This window comes from Topomyia yanbarensis, chromosome 1 (assembly GCF_030247195.1).
Source record: "Topomyia yanbarensis strain Yona2022 chromosome 1, ASM3024719v1, whole genome shotgun sequence".
Lineage (NCBI taxonomy): Eukaryota > Metazoa > Arthropoda > Insecta > Diptera > Culicidae > Topomyia > Topomyia yanbarensis.
This window is the reverse complement of record NC_080670.1, coordinates 193,483,567-193,506,565: the sequence shown is the minus strand read 5'-3', so window position 1 is coordinate 193,506,565 and position 22,999 is coordinate 193,483,567. Positions and strand designations below refer to the sequence as shown.

The 22,999-nt window shown below is 40.3% G+C and overlaps 1 protein-coding gene across 3 annotated transcripts in view; it reads left to right on the top strand.

Moving 5' to 3' along the window:
* LOC131685733 (glutamate receptor ionotropic, kainate 2) overlaps positions 1–22,999 on the top strand; it is a 245,096-nt gene that overhangs the window by 203,592 nt on the left and 18,505 nt on the right. For 2 of the 3 annotated variants that reach the window (XM_058969664.1, XM_058969647.1), the window contains exon 12: positions 7,529–7,666. In XM_058969664.1, coding sequence (XP_058825647.1) covers positions 7,529–7,666 — 138 coding nt within the window. Of the gene's footprint in view, positions 1–7,528; positions 7,667–15,022; positions 15,161–22,999 lie in introns of all 3 variants that reach the window. The other variant, XM_058969655.1, reaches the window with a different exon arrangement.

Sequence of the window (22,999 nt, the reverse complement as noted above, 5' to 3'; positions counted from 1 at the left end):
AAAATGTTGAATTGATTTTCACAAAATTAGTCAAATTTTTGAATAAAAATATTGATAAAATTCTTTATCGACTCCTACACTGAAAAACACGATTTTAAAAATTTAAAGTCGGTTTACAAAAAAAACATTTTTGATTTGGATAAAATTTTGTTCCAGGATAGGTAATTATGCTCCCTACCTACTGTCAAAAATTCAAGTTGGGTAATTTCAAAGAAAAAAAGTTTGAAAAGATCTTTTCCTTGTCCAAACTGATTTTTTTTCAGTGCACTTTTATCGAAAACTAAACCAATGAATGTCATAATCATCTCAGAATCCAAAACAAGGCGTCAGACATAAAGTTCTGGCACCTACTTATCAAGAGCATTCCGAAAATACCCAGTCAGCCTAGATTCTAGACGGTGAACTCTGGACTCTGCACTCTTCACACTGGATTCTGCACACCGGATTCTGGGCTCGATATTCTGTGCTATGGACTCTGGACTCTGGGCTATGGTCTCTGGGGTCTTGATTCTGGACTTTGGAATCCGAACTCTAGACTAGAGTGACAAGAAAAAAAAATGACCCCTTTCAGCCCACCCCTGAGTCGATTCCTAGTCCCACCAGGAGTATTTGCTCCAAATTTGAAGCAAATCGGACAAGTCTAGCTACCGGACCAACGTGCCTGAAGTTTGTAAGGGATTTTTCGACAATTTGCATGGAGAAATCCCCCTAGTTCGCATTTTCGCCGCTAGGTCGCACTATATGCATCGCATTATCACTGTAAGTGAAAATAAGAAAGATAACTTAATTGTCTACAACTTTGTCGAAGACCGCTGGTCAATCCGGCTTTGTTGAAAGAAGTTATTAAACTTTTAACGAAATGTTGTCTGAGTCAGTTTTGCATGGGGCCTAGCAGTGCATTGTTGCGTATCAGTACTCGATTCCCACGAACTATACATTTTTGTGAAATAAAGGTTTTATTTAGCTGAATAGTATGTTCAGAAGATGCACATAATACGAGTTATATTTTGGTTACAATATTTTAGTTCCACCTGTGACCGCATAGAAGGCGCCAACACTAACTTTTCAACGGACAGATATCGAAACTAGGTGTCTTCTACAAAGTTGTAGAACAGGTAATTTTTAGTAATTCTTCCGAACATCCTAATATTCTATCTCTCTTCTATGAAAAGTTAGTGTTGGCGCCCTCTATGCGGTCACAGGTGGAACTAAAATCTTTTAACCAAAACATAACTCCTTTCATCTACTACAATTCTTCTGAACATGCTATTCAGCTAAATCCAACCTTTATTTCACAATAATGTATAGTTCGTGAGAATCGAGTACTGATACGCAACAATGCACTGCTAGGCCCCATGCAAAACTGACTCAGACATCACTTCGTAAAAAGTTTAATAACTTCTTTCAACAAAGCCAGATTGACTAGCAGTCTTCGACAAAGTTGTAGACAATTAAATTATCTTTCTTATTTTTACTTACAGTGATAGTGCGATGCATATAGTGCCACCTAGCGGCGAAAATGCGAACTAGGGGGATTTCTCCATGTAAATTGTCGAAAAATCCCATGCAAATTTCAGGCACGTTGGTCCGGTAGCTAGACTTGTCCGATTTGCTTCAAATTTGGTACAAGTACTCCTGGTGGGGCTGGGAATCGACTCAGGGGTGGGCCGATCGAGTTTTCAAAAATTAATTATTTTTCTGGGCAGTCTACTCTAGACTCTGAAGTCTGGACTCTGGGATTCTGGACTCTTGGCTCTCCTCTCGGGACTCTGGATTCTGGGTTCTGGTCTCTGGCCTACGGGCACTGAACTTTAGATTCTGGACTCTTCACTCTTATCGCTGGATGATGGACTCTTGGCGCTGTCCTCGAATTTCTGTACTATGCACTCTGGACTCTGAACGATGGGTATGTATGTGGTATCTGGGATCTTGATCCTTCATCTCTGGAATCTAAACTCTAGACTCTGGACTCCGAACTTTAGGCTCTGCACACAGGTCTCTTGATTCTAGACTGTGGGCTCTCTCCTCGGGACTCTGGTCTTTGGGTTCAGTGCTCTAGACTCTGGGCTCTGGACTTTGGATTCTGAACTCTAGGCTCTGTGCTCTAGACTCTGAACTCGGGACGCTGGACTCAGTATTTTGGGTTAAGCACTCTGGTCTCTGGACTCTGAACTCTGGTCTCAGGATTCTCGTCTCTGGACTCAGCTCTAGATTCTGGACGCTGGACTCTCGTCTCAAGATTCTGTGTTATGGACTCTGGATTCTGTACTCTGTACTCTGGACTTGAATTTGAACTCTTGCCTCAGTATTTTGGGTGAAGTACTTCTGGCTCTGGATTCCGGTCTCAGAGCTCTGGACTCTGGTCACAGTAATTTGGGTTGAGGACTCTGGACCCACGATTCTTGACTCTGTTCTCAGCACTCTGCATTCTTATTCCTTGATTCTGAGCTCTCGCCTCGAGATTCTGTGCTGTGGACTTTGGACTGTAGACTGTGGGCTCTGGATCTTGACTTTGGACTTTGGACGCTGGAACTGTAGACTCTGGACTCTAAAGTCTGGACTATGCACTCTGCACTCAAGACTCTGGATTCTGGACTCCGGACTCTGGGCTCCCTCCTCCGGACTCTGGGTTCTGGTCGCTGGGCTATGGAATCAAAACTCTCGATTATCTAATCTGAACTCTGGAATTTGCACTCTAAATTCTGGTCTCAGTATTTTGGGTTAGGGGCTCTGGATTATGTGCTGAGGACTCTGTATTTTGGGATAAGAACTCTAGTCTCTGGTTTCTGATCGGCTGGACTCTAGGTTTCTGGTCTCTGGGCTCTGGCATCTGAACTCTGCGCTCTGGACTCTGAACTCTGCACTCGGAACTCTTGGATTCTGAACTCTGAGCTCTGTCTTCGAAACTCTGGGTTCTGATCGCTGCGCTGTGGACTCTGGACTCTGCATTCTCGACGCGGAACTCTGGATTCTGAACTCTACACTCGCCTCAGTATTTTGAGTTAAGGACTCGCGACTCTGGATTCTGGTCCCTCTCCTTGGGACTCTGGACTCTGGACTACGGAATCTGGAGTATGGATTCTCTCCTCAGGATGCTGGGTTCTGGTCTCCGGGCTATGGACCCTGAATAAAAATACACTGAAAAAAATTCAGTTTGGACAAGGAAAAGTTTTTTTCAAATCAGTTCTTTTCCTTGAAAGTGCCGAACTTGATTTTTTTTGTAGAATTTGTCATTTTCAGACTATAGCCATTTGAAAAAATTGGTAAAAAAAAGTTTGACCCTTTTCAAAAGACAGTCTCTATCATTTTTGGAAAAACAAAGTATGCAAAGTGGCTCTTTGTGACAATTGCATGTACAGAAAGTTTCATCAAAATCTGAGAGGTGCTGCCAACTCTAAATAAGATTTAGCGCGAAACTCATCAAACACGGTGCCAAATAGTCATTAGGTCGAATGGTAATTACGTCGAATGGTCATTAGGCCGAAAGATCATTAGGTCGAATAGTCATTAGGTGGAATGGTCATTAGGTTGAATGGTCATTAGGTCGAATGGTCATTAGGTGGAATGGTCTTTAGGTTGAATGGTCATGAGGTCGAATGGTCATTACGACGAATGGTAATTAGACTGAATAGTCAATAGCTCGAATGGTCATTACGACGAATGGTCATTAGGCCGAATGTTCATTAGGCCAAATGGTCATTAGGCCGAATGATCATTAGGTCAAATGGTCATTAGGTCGAATGGTCATTAGACTGAATAGTCAATAGGTCGAATGGTAATTAGGCCGAATGTTCATTAGGCCGAATGGTCATTAGGCCAAATCATCATTAGGCCAAATGATCATTAGGTCGAATGGTCATTAGGTGGAATTCTCATTACGTCGAATGGTCATTAGGTCGAATGGTCTTTCGGTCGAATGGTCATTAGGTCGAATGGTCATTAGATCGAATGGTCATTACGGAGAATGGTCATTAGATCGAATGGTTATTATGCCAAATAGTCATTACGGCGAATGGTAATTACGACGAGTGGTCATTAGACCGAATGATCAACAGGCCGAATATCCAATAGGTCAAATGGTTATTAGGCTTAATGGTCATTACGCCGGATGGTTATTGCGCCGAATGGTCATTAAACCGTACGGTCATTGGGTCGAATGGTCATTAGGCCGAATGGTCATTAGGTCGAATGGTCATTAAGTCGAATGGTCATTAGGCCGAATGGTCATGATTTCGTGATTTCTTAGCAGGACGGTGTCTTCGGCAAAGTTGTTCAAGTGATCCAAATGCTACCAGAAGATACGACGAATAGTTTGTGTTTCTGTTACTAGGCGGTTCTAGTGAGCATGCTGGTTTTTGTAATGTTCGATCTGCCACATTCAAAACCCTGTGCTTCTGGCGAAGCTGGACTTCAACGTTTCGGGAAGGTCTTTTTTCGGAGCTCAACTAATCGCAAATTTGTGAAATAATTTTGAGGATTTGAACAATTTATTTATTATTCTTTTGGGAATTTTAAAAATTTTTTGCGTCGGATTTTGGAGAATTAAAATCATTTTCAGAATTGAGAATGTGAAGAACTTAAAGCACTTTGAAACTTTTGTAAAGTTACATATTTTTAAAAAATGTTGGCGAATTTTAACGAAAAATAAAATAAAATACAAAATATTAAATAAAAACTTGTTTTGAAAATCTAGAGAATTAAGAGAGTTTGTAGAAATACCAAATATTAAATAAAAACTTGTTTTGAAAATCTTGAGAATTGCAGAAATATCAAGCGCTGAAAATTTAAAAATTTTAGAAAAATTTCGAGGATTCGAGAATTTTGACAAATTTTGAGGTTATTCGGACTTATGAGAAGTTCGAAAATTTTGGAGTGGTTCGAGCATCCCAATACTTGCTAAATTCTGTGAATATTTATCTGAATTTTAAAAATTTTGACGATTTGAATATTTTGAAATTTGAATCAAGGGATTGAAATTGTCTAAAATTTAAACTTTTAATTATTTGTGTAAATTTTAAGTGATCTAAGAATTACGGTGTTAGAAGTGTGAAGTATGTTGAGGAAATAAAAGTTCAAAGTTTTCAAATGTAAAAATAAAAGATTTTATGAATTTTGAGAATTTGTAAAGTTTGAAAGACCTAAAAACTAAATTAAAAAAATTGAGGATTTAGAGATTCTTGAAAAACATTGAGAATTTTCAGGATTTTAATAATTGTTTATTCAGCGTTTTCAAATGTTCGAAAAGATGAGTATTTCAAGCATTCAGAACCTTTTCTAAATTTTGGGATTATTAAAATTTTTGAAGATTTTATCAATTTCGAGAATTTTACAATCTTGGAAATTATAAAAAAATCGGAGACAATTCAAACTTTAAATTATTTTTATTGGTACCCTGAGCAAATTCTCAACCCCTTAGAAAGACCATAAATATGATCCGTGCCAAGTTTCACAACCATGAAAACACCATAAGATAGTCTCAATAACACATAAATACACCAAAATATGGTTTTTGTATGGGATCTATCGGACCATGATGATGGTGTTTTCGTGGGTTGATTCCATTTAAAATATTTTGAAAACAGCATGCAGGGGGGGGGTGAAATTGGACCATGGCCATGGGGGTATTATGGGCTTTTCGTTTGCTCGGGATGACACTTTTGAGTACAATAATGAAGTCTGTGTTAGAGAAAGTCTTCTGCCAGTTTACGGAAATTTTGTGTTTCCCAAATTTTTACAATTTATCCGATTTTTGGATAGGAAAATTAATAAAAAATACTGGTAATTATTCAATCTTGGATTGTCCGAATAGTTTTGGTGACGAATGCTATAATCTGAGTAAAGCATTTTCAATACTAAAATCGGTGAATGAAACCTTAAGTGTGCCATGCATCACTCCGGTTATGTCTCTGACATTGCCCATTACGGTGAATTGGTAATAATATGTAATGTAAAAATGTAATTTCGTTTTGTACGGATCACTATTTTTTTAATTCGCATAACAAAAATATTCACTAACAAATTTGTGGCTCGCAATCCTATATTTCGAAATCTCCGGAACTGATCATAAAGTGTCCATATATATTTGGATGGGAAACTATAAATGTACGCTGTGTCGCTGTCATTGTGTTCAAGCTATTTTGCTGATTTAGTTACAAAATTTTTACAAATTTTACAAAATCTATTCATAAATAATATTTACGAGCCAATCCTACCTAAAGCAAGAATAAAATCAGAAATATGTTACCAACTCTTGAAAAAATTACACGCGTCCCTAAAACCCAGCAAGCCGCGTCAATATTTGAAAAAAAATCTCGCCAACTTCCTAATTTCGTAAAGCTTCCAAATCGTTTCAAACTATCCGAAAAATATTCGTTCAAGCTTTTAACCACCCCCCACTCAGCCATCAGCGTTCAAACCTGCGTTCTGGCGGAAAATGGGATTCCCCCGAACCCAGCTGCCGATTGGAGCGGCCGGTCGCGCGAAGAAGCTTCATCGAAAATTTATCAACCTAATAAATCAACGCAAATTCGCTATCAATATTCAAATCGCATCTCGTAAATTCCCCACCATCTAATGGAATGTATAATGAATCCATGTGCAACTCGGTCGGTGCTCTGCAGCAGTCGCCATCCAGTGGTGCAGTAGCTGACAAAGTTCCAATGCCGACGATAGGTTGGCAAAAAAATAACGTTCCGAACTTTCGACAGACACACACACACACAGAGGCAGGCAGCTGAAGTCACTTCGCCATTAATGGCATCGTCAGAAGTTGAATTACGAGGAATAGAATCGGATTGGTTCCAAGTAAAACCCGTTCGCATTATGGTTCGGCATTCTGACAGTATTGCGGTTTAAATGCAACAGCCGTCAATGTAACTACTTTAAATGTGCAAAATTTGCTAACTTTTGAACAAGACCAATTTTTTGTGCATAAGGACACAATGCGTAATATAAAGTATGGTTTTTTTTGTGTTTCGGATTCTTCTCGTCAGTAACTAACACCAACTTAATGCTGTTTAGATAAGTCCAAACTAGAACCAAACGGGCGCTAGTTAGTCACTAGTGTGACTTTTTGGATTTTAGTGTCTAACTAGCGTCAATTTGGTGCTGATTCGTGCTTATCTACCTAGCATTAAGTTAGTGTTAGTTACTGACGAGGAGAATCCGAAACACTAAAAAAACATACTTTACGATTTATTCTAAGATCGAAATCAGTTGATGCATTTAAATCGAAATCCTGACAGGAAACTGTTGGAAATGTAAATGAAATTCCTAATGGATTGACAGGTTGAAACAATTGAAAATAATTCGAAGCGGCTGTCTTGAATAAACGCTTATAAAGCAAAGCATTGATTCCGGATCCCGCAGATAAACAACATCCCAAATAACAAGCTCCAATCCGATTCTAGACCTCCTTATTCGCAATCCCATCGAATAGCATGAGCATAACTATATACCGAAATCACTTAAAATGTATTCCCCTTGTCACCATGCTTACACCGACACGGACTGACCGACCGACCGACAGTTTCACACCGTACGAATGGCCAACTCCGAACCCGTGCGATCCACACCCGGAGAAGATGCAGACCCAATTTACGCTCATGAACTGCATGTGGTTCGCGATTGGTTCACTGATGCAGCAGGGGTGTGATTTTTTGCCCAAGTAAGATAGAAAATTTCCCGATTCCTGGGGTTGAAGGTGGGAAGAGAGGTGACAAACAAGAAAGCCGAAGGTTGCGAGTAAACAGCAAAAAAAACCAGTTCAAGGTTGCTAGGGTATTCGGAATGTCAATGTTGAATGTCCAACCTCCTGTCGCCGGAAAAGGATCATAATCTGTTTATTCTAGAGTCTAGACGAAATAAGAAAGAAACCGCACACCTTTCCGGCGGCGTGATCTTTCTTTTCTTTGTGCGGTACGATGAAAGCAGGATGTCACGAATCGGCCTAATTCAATTTTGGTCTTGCAACATGGAAGCACGTGTTTATTTAGATTTTTATTTATTTGCTTTCCATCGGAATGTGTTGGAATTAAATGTTAGAGCGTCCCAAATAAAGTATGATGTCGCCGAAGTTCGATTACCTCTTTAAGAAAATTTATGCCAAATAGTTAATCGTTTTGACATTTATATTTATTTGGTTTTAGAAACGGTTTTTCTGTTCTTTTTTTCTAATAAGATCATTTCATCTTTTTCGTTACGGCAAAGGAAGGGTTTTTGCCCGCAGTTACAAATTCCTTGCCAGATCATGTTCACATCGAGTTCACAAAGATCACAGGAATAATACTCAGCACACTGAATAGTATCTATGTGATAGTTGAGTTTACAAAGTCCAATCAGTGCCCTAGTCTGACTAGATTGCTGCCATTGTGCTTGGAAAAAGCAACAAATTCTTTGACATTTTCTGACTGACATTCGTCAGAACAGACTTTGTTTGAACGTAAGTTTGCAAGCTACGCCAATGTTTGACATGTTCAGATACAGCTCAAGAGCGAATGTTGTGCTCCCTGACTCTTCAGTGGACCGGGAATGGCAACACGTGAATACCGACACGTCCGTTGTCCGTCGTCGTTCATATTCGGTACACTTAGCCTCCGCAAACGGCGATCTGGCCCAAAGTTTCCTCATCTTCAAGGTATGCCGTAAAAATAACGAGCTAGTTCAACCCAAAATACTGATTGGTTTCGACAACTTATGTCAGTGTGTTCCGTAGAACTGCTCTAAGGAGGTTCGAGTGATCCAATCGGTGCAAAATGCCGGCTAGGGTGGAGCATCTATGGAGGTGTTCTTGGCAAACTGTTTCGAACGACGTTCAAAGTTTACAATTCCGATCGAGAGCTTAGTGGGCAGCTCCGTGACTTGTCCACTCCGGAGAATACTGAAGTCCTTGGCACACGTGCGGAGTTGCTACATGTAACAACCAAGCGGCTGCGCTTCGGGTTTGGCCACGAGATGGGGCTCTTTTGAACATCTCCGATGGCCACGCGGAGTTTAAAAAGACTTGAGCGGAAACTTCAACAGAAACCACGGAAAGCGCGTCCGCGAGTAGATTTTTGATTTTGAACGCAAGGATTGCATTCGCAAGACTACACTGGCTAAGCTGACATCTGTCGAATCAAGCCGGAATCTACCCCTTGGAGTAGTTTCCAATATCAGTAACAAGTTTCGTCTGATAGAGGACGCAGTGACATGGGACTCTATACCAGTTTCTTCAGTATCCTATCCCGCCTGTGAAGACATTAAGGAGATGTTCCATCAAATCAATATTAGAACTCCCGATTACCAGTCGCAACAATTCCAGATCCAAGACCTTCCATTGGATTGCTCTCAGATGTATATGATCGATGTGGCCACATTCGATGCCACTTATTCCACCAGTACGTATAGAACTTGAATGCGGAGAAGCTCACCGGCGAGTGTCCCCGAGTCGTTACAACCATCTGAAACATCCATTGTATAGATGACTACCTGGACAATTTCGAGACAATTCAGCAGTCAAAGACGGTTGTGAATGAAGTAAAGTTCATGTATTCATAGGGGTTCGTCGATTTATCCAAACTAACACCAGGCACCAGTTAGACACTAAATTCAAACAGCTCATACAACCTATGCGAACCCCGAAAGCAACTGGCTGGTACCGAGTGATGTCTCGGTTAACCAGGCACGGGAACTCTGGGTCACTGACGAGTATATAGAAACAAACTCTTGACTTTTGGCATGAGAGACAAACGGGTATGTGCCTGGAATGTTGCGAAGTCGTACATCAGTTCGCACCCTTCGCGCTGACCCAAGATAAGCTTCCCGCACAACATATAATCACCGTATTCGTTGTAGATGTTGGTTCCATCGCCACGCCAGCCGAGAAACCATATGCCATGAGGTTCGCCAACGATTCGACATCTTGCAACTGCGAAGACTGTTGGACAAGGTTACACGAATCCGTGCCTGGCGCTACATTGCCCCACTTCCGCAAATGGGGCTATTCACTTCCATCAGACTGCACTATTTCGGATCGTTAGTTGTCAAGAACGGCCAGAAATAACATTAAGCACTGCATTGTCCTTTTCGCCTGTCTCAGCCATCCATCTGGACAACTCTGGAATTTGGAGTCGTACACCATGACTGTTCAACGCTGCGTCTGCCTTGGTGAGCCATAGGCGCGATTACTTGCCCAACAATGCTATCTGTTTTTTGTGCGGTATTCATGGCGAACTGAGAACGCACAACAAGACGGCAGCGGAGACGTTCACTGCTTCTTCAAAAACGACTTGAAAGCTCAGTCTACCTGCTTCTCCAAACATGGACACGTGGTCAAGGTCGCCATCAGAGCGATTTTGAATGGTCTCCAAACACGCGACGACGAAACGCTGGAAATAATCCTGTTAGAAGCGAAGGTCACGAAAACCTTAGGACCACTTACCTACATCTCACTTGAGTCTGCAGATGAAGAAGCATTGACACCAAACCACTGATTGCTGGGCAACTCAGCTGATATCAAGTTTCTGCCTATTAGTCTGGTTGACAGCCGTCAACACTCCGAATCAGCTAGAAGTTGGTGCGGGTTATCATCGTCAGCTTTTGGCACTTCCAGCAATAACGCGCAGATGTAGGTGGGTTCTGGAGATCGAGAATCTAGACGTTAATGATTTAGCCTTGTTAGTTGGTGAACCAGCGAGGAACCAATGGACTTGGGGACAGATCGAAGCACTGTTTGCTGGACAAGACCGTAGAGTACGGGGGCCCTATTCTCACAGTCACGTCACCTAGTGACTAGAAGGAAATTTCTACTTTGAAGACCAGCCGCGAACCTAGCTGTTTTGGACATCGAGCTGAAGAGCAAAACCGGTTCCAGTACTGCAGGAGTATCTGACGCAGGTTTAGGGTGGCGGCATATGTCGATGATGCTCCTCGTTGCAGCTTCGCTATTCATCGCAGCGACAATACGACAACTCGATAGAAGGTGGACTAACTGGTTCTCAAGCAGAAGCTGGAGATCCTGCGAATGGATCTCCTCCATGAAAGAAGATCAAATTGTGTGTATACGGTTGTATGTGTATACGGTTCAACAAGCATCATATTTCTTTATTTATGTTGTCCAAATAAAGAAAAGACCCACGGCACGGTTAAGCTAACACCGAGCCGTATCAAATAAACGAATTCAAATAACAAGCACTCACTTCTTGCTCCCAGATTAACCGGAGCAAACGGAAGCAACAAAAAGTGGCTCCTGTTTGCTACCAGATGACGAAAAGGAGAAACAGAAACCGCTTTCTTCCAATTTGTTCCAGAGTAATTCCTGTTTTTTTCTGGATACCGAAGCGAACCCAATCTACCTCTATGCAGAAATACATCCGAAGTGGCCATAGGGCTGACAGATGTTTTAAGAATATGTATTACTTGAGTAAATTTCCAGATAAACACATCTAACGATGTTACTCTCCTTGTTTACTTTCTCTTTTGCTTGTGACGGCACTAATACAGAACTGTCCAATTATTTTCTAGTACAGATCGTAAGAAGATTGTTTTGGCTGAAAGACGACATAAAATTTCTGAATTAGGTTTTACACCAACCGACATAACCCCACAAAATGAGCCGAATGAACTTCGTTTAATAATTTTCGTTGTTTTGTTTACATGGGAGTTGCGTGAGTTCGAATGTGACAGATGCGCACCCGTTGCACTCGAACTCATGCAATTGACAAAGTAAACAAACCACCGAGAATTGTCAAACATGAACTTCATTCATTTTGAATTAAGCAATCCATGAGACATTTCTGATCAGCTGATTATTTCTTCTGACGTAACTCGGGTGGGTGCGATGTTCGACAAAATCGCCGATTCGATCCAACATCAAACGAATCGGGCTAACGAAGTATGGTCGTCGGGCGGGTTTTTCTGTTCGCAGGAGCGAACTTGTTGACAAAACCCCTCGCTGAATTGTCAAACAAACGTCGTGGTAGATTTTCATTCCTCGACCAACATATGATTGCGGCGTAAAAGCCAACCGTCAAAATTCTCTCGGAAAAGAGATTCCGGACAAACCGTTTCTGGTTGAACATAATTCACAGCGGTTCATGAAAGAGAATACTTTTCTCTTTTGTTTACTCCCAATGTCATAATCTTGAAGAACTCAATACAACAGACTCGACATCTCAATCTTGTGTTTACCATTTATATGCTAGTGTCATTTCAATCGAGCACAAGACCTGTCAAAAGCATTTGAACCGAAAAAAATATCATGGAATCCTTCTCGAACGAGAGCCAGTGGGGTCACTATTATTAGGTTCTTTACAGACACAGTTAACCTTACTTTTTTGACAGTTCACTTGTACTGTTTACATGGACTTAGAAAAAATTTGCGGACGACTAGATTCGCTTGAAGCAAATCGCAAAGAATTACGTTCTTTACTGGCACAGTTAACCTCACATTTCTTGACAGTTCCTTGTATTGTTTACATGGACAGGAAAATTTGTGGACAACTAGATTCGCTCGAAGAAAATCGTAAAGAATTTTTCTAAGTCCATGTCAACAGTACAAACAAACTGTCAAAAATGAACACTCAGTTCATTTGTGACGTCAGCGTAAAGTATTCAATTGTAAACCATGTAAACAGTACAAGCTAACTGTCAAAAATGAACAATCGAGTTCATTTGTGACGTCACCGTAAAGAATTCAATTGAATACTTTACGCTGACGCCACAAATTAACTCAATGATCATTTTTGACAGTTCGCTTGTACTGTTTACATGGACGTAGAAAATTTCTTGCGAATTGCTTCGAGCGAATCTAGTCGTCCACAAAATTTTTCTAAGTCCATGTAAGGAGTACAAGTGAACTGTCAAGAAAAGTGAGGTTAACTGCGTCCGTAAAGAACCTAATTGGCTCAAATCAAAACTCGTCGAAATGTCGATTTACGATAGCTTCATCCGGAGTGTTCATTTGAGTTTAAATTTTGCTAGCGTTGGCAATTTTATTTTGATTGTAACACCACATCGCTTTTGGACATGTTGTCCGAAACTAGAAATAGCCCCTATGTTTGAGTAAACCGGGCAAACGAGTCGATCACAGGTTCGCTTGCTTCCGACGGCGGCCACCTCGCCCAGCGAATTCTCCAGCGGCTTGGCGCCGCTTTGGTTCCTAGGCCTCGGTTATGCAGCTAAGTCGCATCGTATTGGTACACCTTAAACAGAGGTTCCGGAAGGGTATGTATCGGATGCTAACCGAAACCCAGTAAAGTTCAACCGGAAATGAGGAAATTCTGGTTGGAATCGTAATCGGTTGTCGCCCAACATTCAAGCTGAACCTAACTGGGAAGTTTCCTAAAATTTAATCCGGGAAATAAAAATTTTCTGGCAATTCCGGAATGAAATTTGTTTACTTTCGACAAGTTTTGATTCGAGCCAACAACATCCAGCTTGACCACTGACAGTTCTCGTCATCGATTGCAATAACACTGACAGATAAAAAGTAAAGAAAAGGTTGAAGTGTCGAGTTTTTCTATTAAAGATTCCGCTTCTTTAGCTAGCATATCATGCAATGAGTTATGTAACTAACGTAAAACTGATTAAATAATTTACGAAAGATAAAGTAAACAATGAGAATCTCTCAATGATTGATAAATCTATTCGAAGAATTCTAGAGATTTCCTCTTTTCAGCAATAGGCCTTCTACGATCAAAACGATTTCTTTCTTTGGCACGCTTCGAAAATGTCACATCCGAAAACCAGCTTTCCGAGCAGCCTAACATCTCTGTGCCTACAGTATTATAGACTATACCAACAGATGTACCAGTTCTGTTTTCTTGTTTGTCACCTCCCTCCGTCCCCATCGCTAAATTTCTCCCAACGAATCTGTCCCCTGTTCAAACAGCCAACTTCGACGAAGTTGAAAGACAGCAGTGCACAAGAGATTGATTTCGCTGACTTTTCTATGGAACAGAATCGAACCTACCGAGCGCGCCCACCCTGCCCCAAAAGATTCGAAACGTGCTGAACGTACTTATAAATATGCTACCTACCAAGCAACATAATTTTGACAACAGTCGTACAAGTTGTATGATAAACGTCATGTACTAGAGTGAGACTTTTTTTTCGCTTCTTCATCCACAACACGGAGTCCACGGAAAAGGATATTGCAAAACGGTAGGCGGTGGGCACTGTTGTAGCGAAGCTGTCAACACCCCAACCAACGACGGTACGAAACGTGACAGAAGGCATACCGTTTCAGTCGGGATGGGGTTTTACCTTCAAGTAGAAGAACGGATGAGGAAGATGTTCTCGGTGAATGGAGAAGTTGTTCAATTTCATACCCTGACTGGTGGATTGTATTTATTCGCTTCGGTGTCTGATATTACAGATGGATGAACAACGCTTATCCGATGACAATTGTTATTTATCGTTACTGTATTCCTGCTTATAAATTGATATTTTTCGCATTATTAGATAGTATTGTTTGGATCTTAGAAACGTTCTCCTTTTTCTAGTAATGAAATTCCCAAAATCCACGACTCACGGATTGTACCCACTGGAGCTTCCATTTCAATCTTCCCATTCTTATACAGCAATCAAGAATACAACTCCCCACACTCCAAACAGCTTGCTGCGATGCTTTTACCTTTTCTTGTGAATATTAGGTTGATTAAATTTCGTTTCCCGAACCGACTCTTCGTTTCTCAGCAATCACATTTTGTTGTTCGCAAAGTAAGTACCTATTCTGACGAGAAAGCGAGCTTCAAAAAGGGGGAAAACCTTTCAATCCAACGCGGGAAACTGGCGAGTAAGACAATTGGGTCTTCCTCGTGCATGACTACTGTATATTAAATAAATTCACCTGCTGGCAGCAGCTGCTCGCTAAAGTACCGTACCTCGCGGCGGTCACAAACGCCAAAAATACACTGCCACTTCCAACGATTTCCATTTATGAACACAGGGGAACTGAATATGATCTATTTTCTTTTTTTCTTTTCTCGACAAAAAAAAACCCTCATTCACCACGCGGGAATCGAACACAAAAAAAACACAGCTTCACGCCGTACGAGTGGGAAAATCCGCACCCGTGTAACTCGGATCCGCTCTTCCTGGCGAACAGTTTCACGCTGCTCAACTCCCTCTGGTTTACGATCGGTTCGTTGATGCAACAGGGCTGCGATATTGCTCCCAAGTAAGTCCACCCCTCCAGCCAGCCAGCCATCCAGCCACACAGTATGTTCCGGGCCGGGTTCCGAGCTGATGCGATGCGTTCGGAACGTGTTCCTTCTCGGAATGCACAACCAACCCCGGGAACCGACCGGGGTTGGGTTTGTTTTGTCTGGTGGGGACAGAATTTCCTCTGTCGTCGCCGAAGCCGCTGCTATCACCCCACTGCTTGTATTTTGGTTGTTTGGTGTACTCTCATATTGGCTTAGTTCGATGTTCGGGATAAAACTTGGGAACTGGACTTGTATATTGCGCTATTGCTTTAGTTCGCTCCATAGAACGATAGTTTAGAGCTGCTTCATAGAACATGCAGATATTTGTTTAGTAATTGTTGATGCTGTAAATATAAATGCTATATCTTTTTTCACGCTCGTATGATTTTAATCCGTTGGATAATTTGTTGAGCCTATTGGTAAATATAACGTTTTTGACATAACAAACAGTTTGGGTAAATCTTCGTCGATTCCCGAGGACATATTCGAATAGAAGCATTAAACATAGGATCGAAAAATAATAATCATTGCTTGAAAAAAAAAACAACTTATTTAAAACACTTGCACATAAAAATATCACAAATGAACCTAAAATTCTACAAAAGTTTGATAAAACTTTGCAAAAAATGCATCATTTTTGTACATATACAAACATTACAAAAATATTGAAAAACCTACAAAAATAAGAGTAGTCAGTAATCTTGAACAAAAATAGTAAAAAAATTTCAAAAAAATAATAATAATTCACCATAAGCCAACCCTGCAACACCAAATACACTCAATGAAATATGATATGATGAAAAATCTTATGGTTATAAAATCGAGGGTAACTACAGCTGAGGTACAACGAGCCTCAATACCATCTATAAAGTACTCTCCCATTTTCTGTTTAGCAGACTAGCCCGTTGGCTTAATTATTTATAGGCGACTCCTAAAAGTGGATTCCAGAAAGCACGATCAACGTGGGACCAGATGTTTCCCATACGACCAATCCTGCATAAATTCCGGATGTAGAACTTGTGCAACCATTTAACTTCCCTCTTTCCTCTTATAAACAATTATCCTCAGTATACCTTAGATTAATCTGCATACCATAGCCACTTAGTTGCTAACTTCTACACGGATAGTCTCCGCTGGTGAATCTACCCCACTCTGACTGAGAGTTCCTCGGCGGCGGAATTTCTCACGATACCGTACTTCCTAGAATGGCCAAGATCCGCCATCGGTGCTTCGATGCGAGCTAGATGTTATATTCTTCGTCAATAGATCTAGTCTTCTAGACACGATGACGATGATCCGTCCGGGCTCTTGCAGTTTCTCGCCTGGTGATCCAGACCAATGCATTCAAAGTATTTCTCCATTTGTTTGGTAACTTCAGGGACAACCTTTCATCAACACACTGACAGCCAAACTTCGACTCAGCCTGTTTCCAACAATTTTCTAGCTACGCCGTTTCGATGCCGTCTACGTACCATTTGTACGTCTCCGTCTTCTGTTGTGATCTCGTTCTGGCTCCTGCACAAAACCATTGCTGCGTGAGACAGGACTCTAATAATTGCTTCCTCGTCTAGTAACGCGATCGATCCTAATGGCCATCTGGTTTGGGATTCGAGCGGCTCACACTCATCTTGGCACAGCTGCTTATAAATTTATGTAGCTTTCTGTAGAGTGCAACAGAACCCACTGTGCTATTCCACTGTATCCTAGACGGCTGGCTCACTGTTTTATTTGTAGCATGGTTCAAAAGCCTGTGGTCTGTGTAGTATAGTGGAACTGTGTCTAACCACTAAAAACACTCCTTACTCTTCACCATGCCATTTTCCGTCACTGTACGAGACGGGATCAAAGTTTCTTTTACTTGAAATTTTTTGACAATTAACTCTGAGCCTCGCTTGATCCATCAAAATGCTCGTTCTTTGCGCTATTTAGCGCTCAACCTTATTCTTGTACTCCATCATTCTCGGCGCACTTGAACAGTTTAGCTCCGAACATCGAAACGGATTGTCACTGGCGGTGGACTTTCGTGAGCCATTTAACTCCCAGTTTGATCATGATCTACTCGGATAGTCTACCCTGCTCCGACTGAGAGTTTCCCGATGGCGGAATTTCTCCCGATACCAATGTTCGTTCCGTGAGCCATTTAACGCCTAATTTTTCCGTAATCTACTCGGAAAGCTCCCTGCGGTTTCATGTATTTTAAAGTCATTTGGCATCGAAAATGCAAATTCGATTTTGAAATTTTCCTTTACTCTCCCGTTTGAACAAAAATCGTCAAAAAAAGTCAATCTTCGTTAAAAATTTTTTTCGAGATTACATCAAATTTTGACGCTTTATGCATTTGACATCAAAAATACCAGCTCGATTTTGAAATTTCTCCCCTTTGAACAAAAAAAGACCAAAAAAGAACATTCGTTAAAAAAAATTTTTTTCGTGATTTCATCAAATCTCGACGTTTCATGCATTTTAAAGTCATTTGGCATCGAAAATGCAAATTCGATTTTGAAATTTTCCTTTACTCCTTTTTTTGAACAAAAATCGTCAAAAACAGTCAATTTTCGTCATTTTTTTCCAGATTGCATCGAATTTTGACGCTTTATGCATTTTGAAGTCATTTGGCACCAAAAAAAAATTTGAAATTTTCCCTCCTTTGAACAAAAAAAGTCCAAAAAAGAACTTTCGTTAAAAAAAATTTTTCCGGGATTGTATCAAATCTCGACGTTTCATGCATTTTAAAGTCATTTGGCATCGAAAATGCAAATTCTGTTTTGAAATTAAACTTGAATTTTGAAACTCCCTCTTTTAAACAAAAATCGTTAAAAAAGTCGATTTTCGTCAAAAAAATTTTTTCGAGATTGCATCAAATTTTGACGCTTTATGCATTTTAAAGTCATTTGGCATCAAAAATACCAGCTCGATTTTGAAATTTTCCCCCCTTTGAACAAAAAAAGTCCAAAAAAGAACTCTCGTTAAAATTTTTTTTTTTCGAGATTTCATCAAATCACGACGTTTCATGCATTTTAACGTGATTTGGCATTAAAAATGAGAATTCGATTTTGAAATTTTCCTTTACTCCCCCCTTTGAACAAAACTCGTTAAAAAAGTCAATTTTCTTAACTTGCAATCGGTGCATCGACACGACCTACTCGAGTTAATTCCCCAGCGAAGAAAGGTAGCCTACTCCAACGGATGACCGGTAGGGTGCGCTGTGAGCTGTCGCTCTGGTCACCGCTTCGTTGATTTTTTTCCATTTTCTCTGTAATTCGACTAGTATCTGCGCGACTGTTCTCTGTGTCTCTTCTACAAAATTCTCTACGCTCAGAGCCTACAACTGGATTCGCACTTTCTTGCTTTTGTGTATGTGTATGTATGTTCAACAATGCAACAATTACTGCCACCCTAATGTGTATCAAACAATTTTACTCAATTTTCGCAGACCGTTCACCAGATTTCTATTAGCTCAGGTCCGAAATTACACTATCGGTATAACTATCGGTTCCGGCAGCCCTATAGAGCTCCGGCTGCGGAGTTACGGGTTGAAGAGCGCAGTCACACAGCTAATTTTTATATGTACTGGTACCACCACGATGTGAACATGAATTAAACTGTAATTAAAATGCACACAGGGATTTGCAGATGTTGAAGGTTTTTAGGAATAATATCCCGAAAGCCTTGCCAGTTGTCGTAGGGAAATAATCAGAAAAGCAAAACTCTGACACTCTGACTGAGAGTTCCCAAGCGGCGGAATTTCTCACGATCTACTTCGACAGCAGATCTAGTCTTTTAGATGGGATGACGATGATCGGAAAAGCTAAACTTATCAAAGAGCATTCTGAAGTCACGGTTCGAATCAAATTTTTCAATAGCTCTTCCTTGTAGGCTATATTCATAACGTTCTGACCAACGTGTCGTTACAGTCTACTTTCTCATCTCGACCAGATCAGATGCTAAAATTGCTCTGCTTGTTAGCAATGCAGTGTAACAATCGTTTCTACCTACATTCTGCTGAGAACACCAGTGATATAAGCGAGTAAAATATCGAAAAGCAACATCCGTTTCAAACCAGTGTGAACAATAAACCACCATTACTTTCATCGTTGCTGTGAAGATTGTTTATTTCATGATGGGTAAAATTAATCAGTTGACACATCTTCGTTTCAATACAGTCTGTTGTAAACACTACCCTATCCGCCCAAGTTCTAAGGAAGTGGAACATTTATTAAAGGTGCAAATGCTGCTTTTTTACGGAAGTCGTTATCATCCAATTCCACCATACTCGCAGTGCTGTACTGATAACGTTTAAAACCTTGGCCATGGCGGAAGGTTTGGCTAAGGAAATCAACTTACAACACATCTTTGAGCATGACAGTGTAAGAATCAAGATACCCGTTTATATAGACGATCATAAGATAGATGTGCGTCTGAACGATCTATCTCCTCGTACTAGAAATCAGTTAATTACAACTATCATGTCGGAATAAAGAGAGGCGGAATCCGTTAAGTTGGAAACCTAAAGAAACTTTTTCCTAGATATTTTCAAAGGCATTTGTAACGTAAGGATGCGAAATAGAAGGCGTTACCAAATCTCAAATCACGCTATGCACATATAAACAACGGACTCCTACGTGTCACTTCTGTAACACGAAGACACATTAGGGAAAATCATGTACAAGCTAACCTTAACTCTAACGGAACAACATCAACGGCAAGCAAACCAAACACACAGATTTTGAGATCATCAATTTTCCAGATTTGATAGGACTGCTGACATCGTTAATAAATGATATAAAAATAAGCGGGCCAAGGTGGCTGCCTCGCGGGATCTCACTGGGCACATTGCATGTGCTTGAGCGCGTGATTTTATGCTAACAAATGCGAAGCGATCGGAGAGACATAAAACTGCAACCGTTTACTAGTTGCCCACGCAGGAAAACTTAAACGTTGTAATTTCAGCATTGCAATGTTGTGGGGTACCTAGTGCAAGACGAACGACATGGTTTCCGAGTGCTAACCTGCTGCAAAACTATGATCTTGTAATCGTGCTTGACAAAACCGTGGACCACGGATAGATCTGAGGTCGTGTGATTAAGTCATACCAGGACCCCCGGGGGTCAAATGCATAGTTCCAGTCTTCTACGATTTTCGAATGTTCTTAGAAATCTTTCGAATTCCCCTGAAATCATTCGACGTTCTATCTATTGAATATCTTCTGAAATTATTGAAAATCTTCTGAAATATTTACTAGTTTTCTAAATTTTGGAGATATGTATCGAAAATCTATTTTTTTAACTTTTTTGGAGTCTTTGAAATACTAAGATATTCTACGATCTTCTGAAACCTTCTGAAACCATTTGACGTTCAATTAAATCGTCTGTTGTTTTCTGAGATCTTTTAAAAGCTTCTGAAATCTTTCAAAATATTCTGACTCCTTCTGTTATCTTTTGTGAATTTCTGAAATCACCTGAAATATTTTTTAAATCTTCCGACTTTTGTCTCTATTTTTCTGACAATTTCATAAATCTTCTAAAATTTTTTGCAATCTTTTGAAGTATTCGAGGAGTTTTTTGAAAATGTGTGATATTTTCAAACATTTTCTGATCCTCTGAAACCTTCTCAATTCCTCTAAAGTTATAAATTTTCTAGAGCCCTTGTTTGAAATTTTCCGAAGTCTAGAGTCTTCTGAATAGATTTGGGATCTTCCGATATTTTTTGCGATCATTCTGTAATTATATTCTGCTTATTTAGATCAGTATGCATACGGATTCGTGAAATTAGTGAAAACATTGTGCCATTAGAGATCCTCGATAAGTTCAAAGACCTACTGAAGGCTAGTTTAAACTGGATGTTAAAGCACGAGGCATATGCATTCGGCTTTACGCTCATTAATGTGAATACAAAACCGTTCGACATACTCGGGTAAGGAAGGCTGGAAATCAACCAACAATAGTATATAGTGTGCATTTTAGTTTACTTATAGCTCGAGGACTAATCCAAACTGATAATAGTACTTTCATTTTCCTTTAAATAGCTCATTCTAAACTCAGTATCCCATCACTCAATACACCTTTATATCAGTAATCACTAACAGTAGCGAAAATAAGAAGAGAGCTGTAAGCTTCATCTTATTCCCTCGAACCTTATTCGCTTATTTGGTTGTCCAAACGTAAATAAGAATTTTGTCTAGACTTCTTCTATGGTGAATTCGTGGAGTCACTAAGTCTCCTGGTGTCAAAGAAGTCAAATCGCGCGCTTGTTAGAATATCTTTTGTCGAACCCCTATACTTACTAACTAACCTACTTACTATGCCTCTGTGAAGAGATTGCGTTTGTGATCGTGTTAGTATTATTGCGAAAGTCTCGAGCGTTTATATGTAAAGTTGCAATTTTTATATGATTGTAATTTTCTTTTAAAGTTTACGTGAATTCAGGAACCCTACTCCCTTATAAATAAGCCGGTACCAGTGTTCAATATTTCCGAATGAAACAAACAATCGCTAAAATTAATCTGTGATAAACCCAATCGTATTCAAAATTCCCTTTCCCACGCATTGTGACCAACGACAAATAACCGAAGTATGCACAAAACCCGTTGACGGAAAGGCATCCACTGAAAATGTCTTGTTCCGGAAGAAAGCAATTGAACCACGCTCAGGACAGTAAATTTCATCAATGAACGCGTGACCGTCGTCAATGGTGCGAGGAAGTGCTGCTGCTGTTGCTACTGTTGTTGTTGACCTCAGCGCATTCGCCCGCATGAGCTTTCGCTTAGCAGAGAAACCTTTTGTAAATATTGATGCTAAATAAACTCGACTCTTCGCCTCGTAGCAGCTATTCACTATTCATCCGCTAAGTGTTAGAACGTTGCAACAAAGCATGATAGCGATAGAGTATACCGCCCCCCCCCCTACTCTCTCACTCTTTCCCCCTGGTGTTGTGTTGGTAAACGTAATAGAATAGAAGAGAGCATCATCTTCGTTTATACACGGAAGGGCGAAATTCGGTGGAATCCACTAATGATTTTTGGTAAAAGTAGGCGCTGTCAAAAAAACTTTTTTTTAATGAACTTGTCTAACAATGAGAGCCGCTCATTATTTTCTTTCTCTTCTGTGAAATATTCAGTCATTTTATATTTGTCCTCCAACTCATTGTGGACCTAATATGTCAATTAAAACAATTATCATTCGATCTGTACTGAATACTAATTGAAAAGTTTTGTAATGGCGTCGTAATACTCAGAAGAGAAAGTAAACAAAGAGAGTCTCTCATTGTTGAGGATTTAGAATTAAAATCTGCTCTAGCAGTATACTGCCGTTATAAGCATATTTGTCCCATGTTCTATGGGATTCCCTATATACATGGGACAATTATGTGTAGAATGGCAGTATAGGTAGTGGAAAAAACTTTTTCCTTTGAAATCACACTGATTCGTGATCATGTCATTATTTCGTGTGCTTGATGACGGATCATAACGGTATCGTAAAAAAAATTGGTACCAAACACGAATGGTAGTTTTCAATCCCTTTCATATAATCAGTTCCAACCGCACCGTGCAGAAATGTCCTATGGAGAAACATTTTTGACATAGAAACTATCCCACTGTCAAAAGTAATTTTTTTTCTCGCGGTAACTACAGTTCCCATCAAATACCCATTAGCTCCGGTTTCCGACTTTCCGTGCCGCATATCCCTATCACCATTTCCAGTAGTACTAGTAGGTAGTAGGTACCTCTACTTTGCTTGAGTGAGTAGATGATAGGTTGGGAGTTTAAAAGTACCGCCACTACGTCGTACAGCTACGTCGAAAGCAGGGAGGAG